This window comes from Scyliorhinus torazame, chromosome 5, assembly GCF_047496885.1.
Source record: "Scyliorhinus torazame isolate Kashiwa2021f chromosome 5, sScyTor2.1, whole genome shotgun sequence".
Lineage (NCBI taxonomy): Eukaryota > Metazoa > Chordata > Chondrichthyes > Carcharhiniformes > Scyliorhinidae > Scyliorhinus > Scyliorhinus torazame.
In genome coordinates, this window is record NC_092711.1 from 99,574,830 (window position 1) to 99,592,721 (window position 17,892).

General features: G+C 46.4%; 1 protein-coding gene and 1 long non-coding RNA gene across 2 annotated transcripts in view; both read left to right on the forward strand.

Annotated features, from left to right (window-relative positions):
- LOC140419169 (uncharacterized) overlaps window positions 1-1,230 on the forward strand; it is a 30,703-nt gene extending 29,473 nt beyond the window's left edge. Inside the window, exon 2 of the long non-coding RNA XR_011945575.1 lies at window positions 694-1,230. This is a non-coding gene — a long non-coding RNA (uncharacterized lncRNA). The remainder of the gene's footprint in view (window positions 1-693) is intronic.
- Window positions 1-17,892, forward strand: part of LOC140417819 (uncharacterized) — a 90,007-nt gene that overhangs the window by 44,313 nt on the left and 27,802 nt on the right. Inside the window, exon 3 of the mRNA XM_072501272.1 lies at window positions 10,093-10,161. Coding sequence (XP_072357373.1) covers window positions 10,093-10,161 — 69 coding nt within the window. The remainder of the gene's footprint in view (window positions 1-10,092; window positions 10,162-17,892) is intronic.

A 17,892-nucleotide genomic window follows, 5' to 3' on the forward strand; every position in this document is an offset into this window, starting at 1 on the left:
GTGATCTTATTGAAACATCTAAGATTCTGAGGGCTTTTGATGAAAGAATATTTTCCCACATGGGGATTCAAGAACTAAGGGGGGCAGTTTAAAGATAAGAATTATCCAATTTGACACTGAGATAAGGAGAAAGGGGCTGGTTTACCACACTGGGCTAAATCACTGGCTTTTAAAGCAGGCCAGCAGCACGGTTCAATTCCCGAACCAGCCTCCTAGAACAGGTGCCAGAATGTGGCGACTAGGGGCTTTTCACAGTAACTTCATTTGAAGCCTACTTGTGACAATAAGCGATTTTCATTTCATTTCATTTTTCAAATGTCTTCTTTCAGAGGGTCATCAGTCTGTGGATAAAAGCAAATTACTGCTTTAAAGCAGATGCTGGAATCTGAAACAAAAACAGAAAATACTGGACAATCTCAGCAGGTCTGACAGTATCAGTGAGTCTGGATGACGCTTTGTCAAAGCTGAGTTTGTGGAATTTTCTTTCCCAGAGAGTAGTGGCACTGGGTCACTGAATAAACTCAAAGTTAAGTTAGTCCTTTTTTATACACTGGGTTGACAAGGTTTTTTGGGGAAGGCAGGAAAATGTAATTCAGGGTACATTGGGATCAGCCATGCCTTTATTGAATGGCAGAGCAGGGTGAATAGCCTACTCCTGCTGCTAATTCTGATGTTATTATTCTTGTTTTTCAGATTGCCACATGGCAGCAGCACCTTTCCCCTCTGGAGGGGCCTGTCAATCATCGAGACAATGATTTTCTCTCCTGGTCACCAGGATCCGGAAGCACCGCCTCTGTTACGTCATCAAGGTGGCCCCTCAGCCGCGCCGCTAAACAAAGATGGCGGCCGTGGAACTGGGCCTGATACCGAATAAAAGCTCCGCAGCTGCAAACGCGGGATTTGCAGGGTCTTATTCCGGCCTTGTGACCAGCAGGAGGTGTTTATGAAGCCTTCACTCCCTCCCCACCCCGACTCCCGGCTCCATTCCTCCCTCCGCCTCACCAACTCTCATCGCCCGAAACGGCCGCTCCCGCACTCGCGGACCTCCGAGCAAAGTGACACTGCGCATGCTCCAGATACGCCCAGCATTGCGACTGCGCACTGGGCTCCTGTGGAGTGACTCGGGCACATTCACAGTCGCAGGGAATGTTGGGTAATAGCCGCACCATTGACATCGCAAGCAGTTAATACAAAATAACGTGATTACCAATAAAATAATCAAACAAATTATCAATGCATATTCTGCTATTCTTCATTTCTCAAAATGATTAAATGCTGCTCTCCTGTGGAACAGTGCAGAACTTCAGGTTTTTTTCCCCAATGGGTCCTTTTTCTCCTCCCCAGAAGATGCAAATTCTTGTTGGGTTCAATCCCAGAATCAGTAATTTCTCCATATTCTTCCCTCTTGCTCGTGATACTGAATGTTTAGTGTTATCTAAAATGATCCAGCACTGATGGAAGTCACCCGCACACCATGTCTGTACTGACTCTGTACAAGAGCTACCACTTTTCCTGGTTAAATTCAATTTGCCACTGTTCTGCCCATATAACCAGCCCATCTGTATCATCACATAATTTAAGGCTTTTGCCTCGCTAGTTTCCACACCAACAATTTTCCATCTGCAAACTTATCGATTGTACCTTCACATATTTCAAATCCTCGATTTTATATATAATTACGATTGATGGCTGAGGATCCACGAGGTCTCCATCAACACCTGAACCTGTGTTTCCTTCCTGTGAGACAATCAAAAGCTTTAATAACTCTGGAGAAACAATGCTGTAAAAGCTGGTGTTCTGGCCAAGACTAATAACTGGGTGCTGCCTTGCCTGTCTCTGAATGTACTCCACTCCTGCCTCTTCACTCCCCACTTATGTAATAAAGATTGACCGTAATGACTGGCAAGAGTTTGCTGCCAATCAGTCACTATCATGACAGCGTGCCCATCAAACTGCATCACTAGGACGGCACAATAGCACAGTGGTTAGCACTGTTGCTTCACAGCTCCAGTGTCCCAGGTTTGATTCCCGCTTGGGTCACTGTCTGTGCAGAGTCTGTACGTTCTCCCCGAAAGACTTGCTTGTTAGGTGAATTGGTCATTCTGAATTCACCCGAACAGGCGCCGGAGACTGGCGACTAGGGGATATTCACAGTAACTTCATTGCAGTGATAATGTAAGCCTACTTGTGACAATAATAAATATTATTATTATTATTACTTTTGAATTCCAATGCCTCAATGAAGAGGCAGAGAGGGATCTCTGCCAAAGATCTGCGGGTCGAGAAACACCTTCGCCAATCTCAGAAAGACCACACAAGAAAACACATGACCCTGAGTAGATGTCACCCTCGAAATGAGGTACAGCCGACAACCTAACAACAGAGGAGGAGCAGGTCATGAAGGTGTCTTTCAACAAGTTCTAGCACTGTTCTAGCTCTTGGGTTTATGTTGGGCATCGGGTAGGCTTTGCTTTTTGCTTCAACAACAGATGTCATCGCTGCTGAGTGGGTCTCAAACCAGTCTTTGTTGTGGGTTCCACCTTTACCAAATGTTGCTGCTGCTGTGTCAGAAATGATTCAACTCAGTGACTTCCAAACTTCATCGGTAACAATGTTGATTGATTACGTTTCTATTGATGAGCCTGTAAAATATTTTACGGTTTGATTTCATGTTGATAATTTAGTTTCATAATGCTGGTGTCACAGGGAAGAATGTGTAAGTCAGAAAGAATTGTCAGCAATGATTAATCAGCATTTTCCAATTGGAGAACAGTAGAATGTTTCAGAAACTGAATTATAGATTTTGCACCAAAAACTATTTAAGATGAAAGTAAAAGTTCATAACGCTATTGCAAGTGTGTTCCTGGGAAATATCTTGAATAAAGAGGAAAGATGTTTTTAAAAAGAGACACTGCAGCCCCAAAAATCAGTGACGAATCCAGAATGTTAAACTGCAGCCAGTTAAACGGGTTGTTGACATCAGCAGAAATAACCAAATATTGTAAGACCATCAATCTTGTATGTGATTAACAGCAGCAATAACAGCAGGGAAGCTAAACTAAATTTAAAAATTACGCATTGTTAAACCAATTAAACATAATTACTTAATTACTTAATTATAATTTAGAAGAGTATCTCAGCCAGAGATCGGAGAGTACTGTATTTAGCTTTCACATTTATAGTAGAAATCCAGTGCTAGGAAACATATAGTTAACAGTAACGTTTTTTAAAAACTTTTAAATTTAAGTTACTAATTAATTGACGCAATGTCAATTAGAGGGGTGCAGTGCTCTGACTGTGAGATGTGGCAGGTCCAGGAGGCGTCCAGCGTCCCGGATGGCTTCATCTGCAGAAAGTGCACCCAACTGGAGCTCCTCACAGACTGCATCGTTCGGTTGGAGCAGCAGTTGGATGCACTTAGGAGCATGCAGGTGACTGAAAGCGTCATAGATAGCAGTTATATAAATGTGGTCACACCCAAGGTGCAGGGAGAGAAATGGGTGACCACCAGAAAGGGCAGGCAGTCAGTGCAGGGATCCCCTGTGGTTGTCCCCCTCTCGAACCCTCTTTGGATACTGTCGGGGGGGATAGCCTATCAGGGGAAAACAGCAGCAGCCAGAGCAGTGGCAGCACGGCTGGCTCTGCTGTTCAGAAGGGAGGGTCAAAGCACAGAAGAGCAATAGTCAAAGGGGACTCCATAGTCACGGGCACAGATAGGCGCTTTTGTGGACGTGAAAGAGAGTCCAGGATGGTATGTTGCCTACCTGGTGCCAGGGTCTAGGATGTCTCCGAACGGGTAGCAGGCATCCTGAATGGGGAGGGCAAACAGGCAGAGGTCGTTGTACATATTGGTACTAACAACATAGGCAGGAAGGGGCATGATGTCTTGCAGCAGGTTTTCAGGGAGCTCAGCAGAAAGTTAAAAGACAGGACCTCTCGGGTTGTAATCTCGGGATTACTCCCTGTGCCACGTGCCAGTGAGGCTAGAAATAGGAAGATAGAGCAGCTAAACACGTGGCTAAACAGCTGGTGTAGGACGGAGGGTTTCCATTATCTGGACCACTGGGAGCTCTTCCGGGGCAGGTGTGACCTGGATAAGAAGGACGGGTTGCATCTAAACTGGAGAGGCATAAATATCCTGGCCACGGGGTTTGCTGGTGTCACACAGGAGGGTTTTAACTAGTATGGCAAGGGGGTGGGCACCGGAGCAATGGGTCAGAAGGTGAAAGCATCGAGGGAGAACTAGGGAATAGGGACAGTGTGGCTCTGAGGCAGAGCAGACAGGGAGATGTTGCTGAACACAGCGGGTCTGGTGGCCTGAAGTGCATATGTTTTAATGCAAGAAGTATTACGGGTAAGGCAGATGAATTTAGAGCTTGGATTAGTACTTGGAACTATGATGTTGTTGCCATTACAGAGACCTGGTTGAGGGAAGGGGAGGATTGGCAGCTAAATGTTCAGGATTTAGATGTTTCAGGTGGGATAGAGAGGGATGTAAAAGTGGTGGTGCAGTTGCGCTACTGGTTAGGAAGCATATCACAGCTGAACTGCGGGAGGACACCTCAGAGGGCAGTGAGGCTATATGGGTAGAGATCAGGAATAAGAAGGGTGCAGTCACAATGTTGGGGGTTTACTACAGGCCTCCCAACAGCTAGCAGGAGATAGAGGAGCAGATAGGTAGACAGATTTTGGAAAAGAGTAAAAACAACAGGGTTGTTGCGATGGGAGACTTCAACTTCCCCAATATTGACTGGGACTCACTTAGTGCCAGGGGCTTAGACGGGGCAGAGTTTGTAAGGAGCACCCAGGAGCATTTAGGGAACAGTGACCACTATTCAGTAAGTTTAAAAGTGCTGGTGGACAAGGATAAGAGTGGTCCGAGGATGAATGTGCTAAATTGGGGAAAGGCTAATTATACCAATATTAGGCGGGAACTGAAGAACCTAGATTGGGAGTGGATGTTTCAAGGTCAATCAACATCTGACATGAGGGAGGCTTTCAAGTGTCAGTTGAAAGGGATTCAGGATCGGCAGGTTCCTTGGGTTGGAGGACAGATGTGGGAGGTGCTCAGTAAGTCCGGCGAACCATGTCCCTATGTTTTGGTCATGCCCGGCACTGGAGGGGTTCTGGACGGGAGTTGTCGGAACATTATCTAAGGTGGTGAAAGTCCGGGTCAAGCCAAGCTGGTGGTTAGCACTATTTGGAGTAGTGGATGGGCAGGGAGTGCAGGAGGCGAAAGAGGCCGGCATTCTGGCCTTTGCGTCCCTAGTAGACTGGCGAAGGATCTTGCTAATCCAGGAGGGCTTCTTAAAACAATATGTGGACAGTCCAACTAGGGAAGGGGCGGTACTGGACCTGGTATTGGGGAATGAGCCCGGCCATGTGGTAGATGTTTCAGTAGGGGAGCATTTCGGGAACAGTGACCACAATTCAGGAAGTTTTAAAGTGCTGGTGGACAAGGATAAGAGTGGTCCTAGGATGAATGTGCTAAATTGGGGGAAGGCTAATTATAACAATATTAGGCGGGAACTGAAGAACATAGATTGGGGGCGGATGTTTGAGGGCAAATCAACATCTGACATGTGGGAGGCTTTCAAGTGTCAGTTGAAAGGAATTCAGGACTGGCATGTTCCTATGAGGAAGAAGGATAAATATGGCATATTTCGGGAATCTTGGATAACGAGAGATATTGTAGGCTTCGTCAAAAAGAAAAAGGAGGCATTTGTCAGGACTAGAAGGCTGGGAACAGACAAAGCCTGTGTGGAATATAAGTAAAGTAGGAAGGAACTTAAGCAATAAGTAAGGAGGGCTAGAAGGGGGCACGAAAAGTCATTGGCAAAGAGGTTAAGGAAAATCCCAAGTACATAAAAAGCAAGAGGGTGGCCAGGAAAAGGGTTGGCCCACTGAAGGATAGGCAAGGGAATCTATGTGTGGAGCTGGAGGAAATGGGCGAGGTACTAAGTGAATACTTTGCATCAGTATTCACCAAAGAGAAGGAATTAGTGGATGTTGAGTTTGGAGAAGGGTGTGTCGATAGCCTGGGTCACATTGAGATCCAAAAAGACGAGGTGTTGGGCGTCTTGAAAAATATTGAGGTAGATAAGTCCCCAGGGCCAGATGGGATCTACCGCAGAATACTGAAGGAGGCTAGAGAGGAAATTGCTGAGGCCTTGACAGAAATGTTTGGATCCTCCCAGTCTTCAGGTGATGTCCCGGAGGACTGGAGAATAGCCAATGTTGTTCCTTTGTTTAAGAAGGGTAGCAATGATAATCCAGGGAACTGCAGGCCGGTGAGCGTTATGTCCCAGTGTGACTGCGTCAATGATTTTCCAGCTGAGATGAACATTTGAACCGTTTCCCACAGTCCCCACATTTCCACACTTTCTCCATGGTGCCGGTGTCCTTGTGTCTCTCCAGGTTGGATGATCAGTTGAAACCTTGTCCACACAGGACACGTGCATGGTGTCTCCCTGCTGTGAATGGTGTGATTCTTTTTTAGGCTGTATAACTGGTTAGTTATTTCCACAGTCTGTTCACTGGATCAGACAGATGGGTGACTGCTATAAAGGGCAGGCAGGGAGTGCAGGAATCCCCTATGGCTGTTCCCCTCTCTAACAGGTATACCGTTTTGGATACTGTTGGGGAGGGATAGCCCAGTGGGGAAAACAACAACAGCAGCCTGAACAGTGGCTCTGCTGCTCAGCAGGGGAGGGCAAAGTGCAGGAGATCGATAGCTATAGGGGACTCGAGAGGAAGGGGCACAGACAGGCGCTTATGTGGCAGGAAAGAGACTCCAGGATGGTATGTTGCCTCCCTGGTGCCAGGGTCCAGGATGTCTCTGAGCGAACACAGGACATCCTGAAGGGGGAGGGTGAACAGCCACTGGGATCTCCTCGGGGCAGGTGTGACCTGTACAAGAAGGACGTGTTGCATCTAAACTGGAGGGGCACCAATATCCTGGTTGGGAGGTTTGCTAGAGTCATTCGGGAGGATTTAAACTGGTATCGCAGGGGGATGGGAACCAGAGCGCTAGCGTAGAAGGTGTAATAACTGAAGGGGAATTGGAGAACAAAAATAAGAGAACCACATCACCCTGTCTGCTCAAACATAGTGGTTTGAAGAGTATTTGTTTCAACGCCAGAAGTATAGCGGGGAGATCGAGGTACTTAGAGCATTTATTAGTACTTGGAATTACGATGTTGTGGCTATCACAGAAACATGTTTAAAGGAAAGGTAAGATTTGCAGCTGAACATTGGAGGATAGAGATGCTCCAGGAGAGATAGAGGGGGATGTAAAAGGGGTGGGGGAGTAGCATTACTGGTTAAGGAGAATATTATTATATTATGATGTGAAATATTCCGTAAATGGCAAGACTCCTAGGAATATAGAAAGCCAGAGAGATCTGTGTGTGCATGTGCACAGATCTTTGAAGTTCACAGCACAAATGGACAAGGTGCTCAAGAAAGCATACGGAATGCTTGCCTTCATTGGACAGGGCATCAAATATAAAAACTGGCAAGTCATGCTACAGTTGTATAGAACCTTGTTAAGGTTGCACTTGGAATATTGTCCACAATTCTGGTCGCCACAGTACCAGAAGGATGTGGAGGCTTTGGAGAGGGTGCAGAGGAGGTTTACCAGGATGTTGCCTAGACTGGAGGGTGTTAGCGATGTGGAGAGGCTGAATAGACGCGGACTGTTTTCATTAGAACGGCGGAGGTTAAGTGGTGACCTGATAGAGGTCGACAAGATTAAGAGGGGCATAGACAGAATGGATGGGCAGGCACTCTTTCCTAGGGTGGAGGGGTCAATCAGCAGGGGACGTAGGTTTAAGGTCCCTGGGGCAAAGTTTAGAGGAGATGTGCAAGGCAGTTTATTTTACGCAGAGGGTGGTGAGTGCCTGGAACGCATTGCCACGGGGTGGTTGTGGAAGCAGGTACATTAACGGCGTTCAAAATGCATCTTGACAAAGTCATGGATAGGATGGGTATAGAGGGATACGACACAAGGAAGCGCTGAGGGTTTCGGCAAAGGTTGGCATTATGACCCGTACAGGCTTGGAGGGGCGAAGGGCCAGTTCCTGTGCTGTATTGTTCTTTGTTCAAAGACCCTGTTCAATGTGGGAGAAACAGTTCACGTGTTCGGAATGTGGATGACGTTTTAGCCGATGGTCTGACCTTTCGAACGATATGTAGTCACGCTGGAAGAAACCTTGGAAATCTGGGGATTATGGAATAGATTTAATCAGACCTGGAGATTCATCGACCTGTTCACACTGAGGAGTGACCGTTAATGTTCTCCGTGTGTGGGAAGGGATTCACTCAGTTCACCAGCCTCACTTCTTCATGGTCAATCTGTACTGGACTGTTATCAAGTGCAATGTATCTTTCCTGAGGTTTGGTGCCCAGTACGGAACACAGTTCATGCAGGAATTTCTCTAATCTGTGATTTACAAGGACACATTCTTGGTTCCCAGCAGTTAAGTTTCTTCGGTAATTTCCTCATTTTCCCTAAACTACCCTGCCTATTAATTCTATTATTTCTGATAATTCCATTACTGTAGCTATAAACATCACACATTAGAATTTAATCTGTTCCATTATGCACTCTGGTTTAAGTTTATGTTGAGGTTAATAACAAACAAACTCTGTCCTCTCCCCGATCCGATTAGAGTTTCCAATGGGACGATTCTGTGGAATAGAATGTCTGATCAGCGTTTCCATGGTGATCTGTCTGCAGTGAAGCACCTGCTTGAGTTTCTAACTCAGACTAAACTTCTCTCTCCCATAACACATATTATATCAGACATTTGATGTCAATGTATTTCAGTCATGTTATGTTAATGTCTCCAAAACCCTAAAACGAGTTCAGATACATAAACTTTGAAATGTGGGAGGACAAGTTGATAAAGTGTTTAAAAAACACATGGGATCCAACGTTTTATAATTCTGGGTGTGGAGTACAAAAGGACAGAGGTCATGTAAACCTGTACAAATCATTGGTTCGGCTGCAGTTAGAATATTAGATCAGCTTTTGGGGATCTCACATCAGGAAGGATGTCAAGGCCATGGAGAGGGTGCAGAAGAGATTCACTGAGATGATCCCAGGGAAGAGAGGCTTTAGTTATCAGGTGAGATTAGAGAAACTGGGGCTCTTTTCATTCGAACAGAGGCTGACTGGAGATCAGAGGGAGGGAGTTCGATTCCGGCCTTGGGTGACAGTGTCGAGTTTGCACTTCCTCCCCGTGTCTACGTGGGTTTCCTCCGGGTGCTCCAGTTTCCTCCCACAGTCCAAAGATGCACAGGTTAGATGGATGAGTACCAAGTGCCAGCTTGAACCATTCTCCAATCAGTTACAGCACAGCTCCCCCTACATTGTCCCATGAAACATTCCCAAGGCTGATAAAGTATGGTGTTAGATACAGAGTAAATCTCCCTCGATGCTGTCCCCATCAAACACTCCCACGATAGGTATAGCACAAGGTTAGATACAAAGTATATCCTCCTCGGCACTGTCCCCATCAAACACTCCCAGGCCAGGTGCAGCACGGGGTTAGATACAGAGTAAAGCTCCAGTTCCTCTCTATCACCAAACACTGCTAGGTGCAGATACACAGGCAGGTTCGCAAAACCATTCCTAGATGCCAAGGCTAGGAGAGACAGTATGGAAGGTATGGAGAGCTGGGACTGTTAAAATTTGGTTTTGGGATCGCAGATTACCCACAAAGCGGAGAGCACATCCAGGTAGATAAATCCCCGGGACCTGATGAAATGTATCCCAGGATATTGCGGGAGGTTCGGGGGAAAATTGCAGGTTCCCTAGCAGAGATATTTGAATCGCCGACAGCCACAGGTGAGGTGCCTGAAGATTGGAGGGTAGCAAATGTTGTGCCTTTGTTTAAGAAAGGCCAGAGGGAAAAGCCTGGGAACTACAGACCGGTGAACCTAACGTCTGTGGGGGGTAAGTTGTTAGAAGGTATTCTGAGAGGCAGGATCTACAGGCATTTAGAGAGGCAAGGACTGATTAAGGACAGTCAGCATGGCTTTGAGTGGAAAATCATGTCTCACGAATTTGATTTGTGTTTTTTGAAGGTAGATGAGGGTAGTGCAGTCGATGTTGTCAACATGGACTTTGCACAGCCTTTGTCAAGGTACCGCATGGTAGGTTGTTGCACAAGTTAAATCTCACGGATCCAGGGTGAGGTAGGTTCAGGGGCTGGTTCACACAGGGCTAAATAGCTGACAATTAAAACAGACCAATGCTGGCCAGCAGCGCAGGTTCAATTCCCGTACCAGCCTCCCCGAACAGGCGCCGGACTGTGGCGACCAGGGGCTTTTCACAGTAACTTCATTTGAAGCCTACTTGTGATAATAAGCGATTTTCATTTCATTTTCAGGTAGCCAATTGCATGCAAAATTGGCTTGATGACAGAAGACAAAGGGTGGTTGTAGAAGATTGTTTTTCAAACTGGAGGCCTGGGACCAGCGGTGTGCCTCAGGGATCAATTATGGGTCCACTTTATTTGTTATTTATATTAATGATTTGGATGAGAATGTAGGGGGCATGGTTAGTAAGTTTGCAAATGACACCAAGGTTGGTGGCATAATGACGAGTGAAGAAGGTTATTTAGGATTGCAACGGAACTTGATCAATTGGGCCAGCGGACAAATGAATGGCAGATGGAGTTTCGAACAACAAGAACAAAGAAATGTACAGCACAGGAACAGGCCCTTCGGCCCTCCAAGCCCGTGCCGACCATGCTGCCCGACTAAACTACAATCTTCTACACTTCCTGGGTCCGTATCCCTCTATTCCCATCCTATTCATGTATTTGTCAAGATGCCCCTTAAATGTCACTATCGTCCCTGCTTCCACCACCTCCTCCAGTAGCGAGTTCCAGGCACCCACTACCCTCTGTGTAAAAAACTTGCCTCGGACATCTACACTAAACCTTGCCCCTCTCAACTTAAACCTATGCCCCCTAGTAATTAACCCCTCTACGATGGGGAAAAGCCTCTGACTATCCACTCTGTTTATGCCCTTCATAATTTTGTAGACCTCTATCAGGTCGCCCCTCAACCTCCGTCGTTCCAGTAAGAACAAAACGAGTTTATTCAACCGCTCCTCATAGCTAATGCCCTCCATACCAGGCAACATTCTGGTAAATCTCTTCTGCACCCTCTCTAAAGCCTCCACATCCTTCTGGTAGTGTGGCGACCAGAATTGAACACGATACTCCAAGTGTGGCCTAACTAAGGTTCTATACAGCTGCAACATGACTTGCCAATTCTTATACTCAATGCCCCGGCCAATGAAGGCAAGCATGCCGTATGCCTTCTTGACTACCTTCTCCACCTGTGTTGCCCCTTTCAGTGACCTGTGGACCTGTACACCTAGATCTCTCTGAAATTCAATACTCTTGAGGGTTCTACCATTCACTGTATATTCCCTACCTGCATTAGACCTTCCAAAATGCATTACCTCACATTTGTCCGGATTAAACTCCATCTGCCATCTCTCCGCCCAAGTCTCCAAACAATCTAAATCCTGCTGTATCCTCTGACAGTCCTGATCGCTATCCGCAATTCCACTAATCTTTGTGTCGTCTACAAACTTACTAATCAGACCAGTTACATTTTCCTCCAAATCATTTATATATACTACAAACAGCAAAGGTCCCAGCACTGATCCCTGCGGAACACCACTGGTCACAGCCCTCCAATTAGAAAAGCATCCTTCCATTGCTACTCTCTGCCTTCTATGACCTAGCCAGTTCTGTATCCACCTTGCCAGCTCACCCCTGACTCTGTGTGACTTCACCTTTTGTACTAGTCTACCATGAGGGACCTTGTCAAAGGCCTTACTGAAGTCCATATAGACAACATCCACTGCCCTACGTGCATCAATCATCTTTGTGACATCCTCGAAAAACTCTATCAAGTTAGTGAGACACTACCTCCCCTTCACAAAACCATGCTGTCTCTCACTAATATGTCTATTTACTTCCAAATGGGAGTAGACCCTGTCTCGAAGAATTCTCTCCAGTAATTTCCCTACCACTGAAGTAAGGCTCACCGGCCTGTAGTTCCCTGGATTACCCTTGCAACCCTTCTTAAACAGAGGAACAACATTGGCTATTCTCCAGTCCTCCGGGACATCACCTGAAGACAGTGAGGATCCAGATTTCTGTCAAGGCCTCAGCAATTTCCTCTCCAGCCTCCTTCAGTATTCTGGGGTAGATCCCATCAGGCCCTGGGGACTTATCTACTTTAATATTTTTTAAGACGCCCAACACCACGTCTTTTTGGATCTCAATGTGACCCAGGCTATGTACACACCCTTCTCCAGACTCAACATCTACCAATTCCTTCCCTTTGGTGAATACTGATGCAAAGTATTCATTTAGTACCTCGCCCATTTCCTCTGGCTCCACACATAGATTCCCTTGCCTATCCTTCAGTGGGCCAACCCTTTCCCTGGCTACCCTCTTGCTTTTTATGTACGTGTAAAAAGCCTTGGGATTTTCCTTAATCCTATTTGCCAATGACTTTTTGTGACCCCTTCTAGCCATCCTGACTCCTTGCTTAAGTTCCTTCCTACTTTACTTATATTCCACACAGGCTTCGTCTGTTCCCAGCCTTTTAGCCCTGACAAATGCCTCCGTTTTCTTTTTGACGAGGCCTACAATATCTCTCGTTATCCAAGATTCCCGAAAATTGCCGTATTTATCCTTCTTCGTCACTGGAATTCCTTTCAACTGACACTTGAAAGCCTCCCACATGTCAGATGTTGATTTGCCCTCAATCATCCGCCCCCAATCTAGGTTCTTCAGTTCCCGCCTAGTATTGTTATAATTAGCCTTCCCCCAATTTAGCACATTCACCCTAGGACCACTCTTACCCTTGTCCACCAGCACTTTAAAACTTACTGAATTGTGGTCACTGTTTCCGAAATGCTCCCCTACTGAAACTTCTACCACCTGGACGGGCTCATTCCCCAATACCAGGTCCAATACCGCCCCTTCCCTAGTTGGACTGTCTACATATTGTTTTAATAAGCCCTCCTGGATGCTCCTTACAAACTCTGCCCCGTCTAAGCCCCTGGCACTAAGTGAGTCCCAGTCAATATTGGGGAAGTTGAAGTCTCCCATCACCACAACCCTGTTGTTTTTACTCTTTTCCAAAATCTGTCTACCTATGTGCTCCTCTATCTCCCGCTGGCTGTTTGGAGGCCTGTAGTAAACCCCCAACATTGTGACTGCACCCTTCTTATTCCTGATCTCTACCCATATAGCCTCACTGCCCTCTGAGGTGTCCTCCCCTAGTACAGCTGTGATATCCTCCCTAACCAGTAGCGCAACTCCGCCATCCCTTTTACATCCCCCTCTATCCCGCCTGAAACATCTAAATCCTGGAACGTTTAGCTGCCAATCCTGCCCTTCCCTCAACCAGGTCTCTGTAATGGCAACAACATCATAGTTCCAAGTACTAAACCAAGTTCTAAGTTCATCTGCCTTACCCGTAATACTTCTTGCATTAAAACATATGCACTTCAGGCCACCAGACCTGCTGTGTTCAGCAACATCTCCCTGTCTGCTCTGCCTCAGAGCCACACTGTCCCTATTCCCTAGTTCTCCCTCAATGCTCTCACCTTCTGACCTATTGCTCCTGTGCCCACCCCCCTGCCATACTAGTTTAAACCCTCCCGTGTGACACTAGCAAACCTCGCGGCCAGGATATTTATGCCTCTCCGGTTTAGATGCAACCCGTCCTTCTTATATAGGTCACACCTGCCCCGGAAGACCTCCCAGTGGTCCAGATATCGGAAACCCTCCCTACTACACCAGCTGTTTAGCCACGTGTTTTGCTGCTCTATCTTCCTATTTCTAGCCTCCTGGCACGTGGCACAGGGGATAATCCTGAGTTTACAACCCTAGAGGTCCTGTCTTTTATCTTTCTGCCTAGCACCCTGAACTCCTGCTGCAGGACCTCATGCCCCTTCCTGCCTATGTCGTTAGTACCAGTTTAGATAAATGTGAGTGTGATGCATTTTGGTAGATTGAATCAGGGCAGAACCTACTCAGTGAGTGGTAGGGAGTTGGGGAGAGTTATAGAACAAAGAGATCGAGGAGTACCGGTTCATAGCTCCTTGAAAGTGGAGTCACAGATGGACAGGGTGAAGAAGAAGGTATTTGGCATACTTGATTTCATTGGTCAGAACATTGAATACAGGAGTTGGAACGTCTTGCTGAATTTGTACAAGACATTAATAAGACCACACTTGGAGTATTGTGTACAGTTCTGGTGCTATTATAGAAAGGATATTATTAAACTAGAAAGAGTGCATAAGAGATTTACTCGGATGCGGCCAGGACTTATTACTCTGGAGCATAGAGGGCTTAGGCGTGATCTTATAGAGGTCTGTATAATAATGAGGGGCATAGATGAGGTAGATAGTCAACATCTTTTCCCAAAGGAAGGGGTGTCTAAAACTAGAGGGCATAGGTTTAAGGTGAGAGGAGAGAGATATGAAAGAGACCAGAGGGGAAATTCTTTTCACACAGAGGGTGGCGAGTATCTGGAACGAACTGCCAGAGGCAGTAGTAGAGGTGGGTACAAGCATTTAGACAGTTATGTGGGAATGCTGGTATAGTGGGGTATGGGCCAAATGTAGGCAATTGGGATGAGCTTAGTGGTAAAAACTGGGTGGCATGGACAATTTGGGCCGGAGGGCCTGTTTTCATGCTGTAAACCTCTATGACTATACAACTGCAGCAAAGCATCCCTACATTTATATTAGATTTCCTTTGCAATAAACAATAATATTCCATGGACCTTCCCAATCACTTGCTGTACCTGCAGACTAACTTGGGATCGGGCACCCCGATCCCTCTGTACCTCAGAGTTCTGCAATCTCTCTCCATTTAAATAACATTGTTTTATTAATACTTCCTGACAAAGTGGACAATTCACATTTTCCCAAGTTGTGCTCCATCTGTCAGTTTTTTGCCCAGACACTTAACCTATTTGTAGTCCTTTGGATTGGATTGGATTTGTTTATTGTCACTGTACCGAGGTACAGTGAAAAGTATCTTTCTGCGAGCAGCTCAACAGATCATTAAGTACATGAGAAGAAAAGGGAATAAAAGAAAATACATAATAGAGCAACACAACATATACAATGTAACTACAAAAGCACTGGCATCGGATGAAGCATACAGGGTGTATTGTTAATGAAATCAGTCCATAAGAGGGTCATTTAGGAGTCTGGTGACAGTGGGGAAGAAGCTGTTTTTGAGTCTGTTCGTGCGTGTTCTTAGACTTCTGTATCTCCTGCCCGATGGAAGAAGTTGGAAGAGTGAGTAAGCCGGGTGGGAGGGATACAAAGAACAAAGAAATGTACAGCACAGGAACAGGCCCTTAGGCCCTCCAAGCCCGTGCCGACCATGCTGCCCGACTAAACTACAATCTTCTACACTTCCTGGGTCCGTATCCCTCTATTCCCATGCTATTCATGTATTTGTCAAGATGCCCCTTAAATGTCACTATCGTCCCTACTTCCATCACCTCCTCCGGTAGCAAGTTCTAGGCACCCACTACCCTCTGCGTAAAAAACTTGCCTCGTACATCTACTCTAAACCTTGCCCCTCACCTTAAACCTATGCCCCCTAGTAATTGACCCCTCTACCCTGGGGAAAAGCCTCTGACTATCCACTCTGTCTATGCCCCTCATAATTTTGTAGACCTCTATCAGGTCTCCCCTCAACCTCCTTCATTCCAGTGAGAACAAACCGAGTTTATTCAACCGCTCCTCATAGCTAATGCCCTCCATACCAGGCAACATTCTAGTAAATCTCTTCTGCACCCTCTCTAAAGCCTCCACATCCTTCTGGTAGTGTGGAGACCAGAATTGAACACTATACTCCAAGTGTGGCCTAACTAAGGTTCTATACAGCTGCAACATGACTTGCCAATTCTTATACTCAATGCCCCGGCCAATGAAGGCAAGCATGCCGTATGCCTTCTTGACTACCTTCTCCACCTGTGTTGCCCCTTTCAATGACCTGTGGACCTGTACTCCTAGATCTCTTTGACTTTCAATACTCTTGAGGGTTCTACCATTCACTGTATATTCCCTACTCTAAACCTTGATTATACTGCCCGCTTTCCCCAGGCAGCGGGAGGTGTAGATGGAGTCAATGGACGGGAGGCAGGTTTGTGTGATGGACTGGGCGGTGTTCACGACTCTCTGAAGTTTCTTGCTTCAGAGCAGTTGCCATACCAGGCTGTGATGCAGCCTGATTGGATGCTTTCTATTGTGCATCTGTAAAGGTTGGTAAGAGTCAATGTGGACATGCCGAATTTCCTTAGTTTCCTGAGGAAGTATAGGCATTGTTGTGCTTTCTTGGTGGTAGCATCAACGTGGGTGGACCAGGACAGATTTTTGTAGATGTGCACCCCGAGGAATTTGAAACTGCTAACCATCTCCACCTCAGCCCCGTTGATGCTGACAGGGGTGTGTACAGTACTTTGTTTCCTGAAGTCAATTACCAGCTCTTTAGTTTTGCTGGCATTGAGGGAGAGATTGTTGTCGCTACACCACTCCACTCGGTTCTCTATCTCCCTCCTGTATTCGGACTCATCGTTATTCGAGATCCGGCCCACTATGGTCGTATCATCAGCAAACTTGTGGATGGAGTTGGAACCAAGTTTTGCCACGCAGTCGTGTGTGTACAGGGAGTAGAGTAGGGGGCTAAGTACGCAGCCTTGCGGGGCGCCGGTGTTGAGGACTATTGTGGAGGAGGTGTTGTTGTTCATTCTTACTGACTGTGGTCTGTTGGTCAGAAAATCGAGGATCCAGTTGCAGAGTGGGGAGCCAAGTCCTAGGTTTTGCAGCTTTGATATGAGCTTGGCTGGGATTATGGTGTTGACTTGCAGACTCCTTCAATCCACTTCACAAATTACTTTCCGACCTGTCTTTGAGGGATCAGAAAATTTAGCCGCCATTGAATCCCGTCATCCACCACATTCATACCGATTGTAAATGGGTGAGAGCCCAGCACTGATCCTGGTGACATTCCACTTGTCACATCATACCCACCCAGAAATGACCCATTTATACCTACTGGCTGCTTCCTGTTCGCTAACCAATCCTCTAACCATGCTGATATGTTGCCCCCAAACCATGAGCTCTTATTTTGTGTAATAACCTTTGATGTGGCACAATGGGAAATACCTTCTGGAAATCCAGATAAAGCACATCTACAGGTTCCCCTTTATTGACATCCCTTGTTACTTCCTCAGAGAAACTTGATAAATTAGTCAGTCACGATCGATTCTCTGAACTGCATTTTCAAACACTGTGTCAAAAGAAAAATAAAATCTGCTCTACCCCTCTGGCTCCTTTGCCAATTGCCTCATAGGGACTCACTTTCTGTTCAAGAGCCTGCCAAGCCCTCTCACCCACTTACCCGAAAGTGAACAAATTTAATCAGGAAAAGTCCAACAAATTCAAATATTTTCCTGTTAAAGGTTTATTGATGAAACAGAAACATGGTTAAAAAAACTAACTGAAAATTACTTGAGGATCAAAGACAACCAGAGTAACAGGATGTTCACAATGTTCTGGTCACACATGGATTCCCTTCAGCTCCTCTGTACCCTGTTCCCGTGACTTCCCGCTTGGGACACGGGAGTACTGAACCTTGGGGGTCACATCATCGTCATCCCCTGTCACCCCCCTCCCAAAACCTGATTGGTTGGAGGTCCAGTTCCCAGTTTAGCACAGGGATAAATCGCTGGCTTTTAAAGCAGACCAAGGCAGGCCAGCAGCACGATTCAATTCCCGTACCAGCCTCCCCGAACAGGCGCCGGAATGTGGCGACAAGGGGC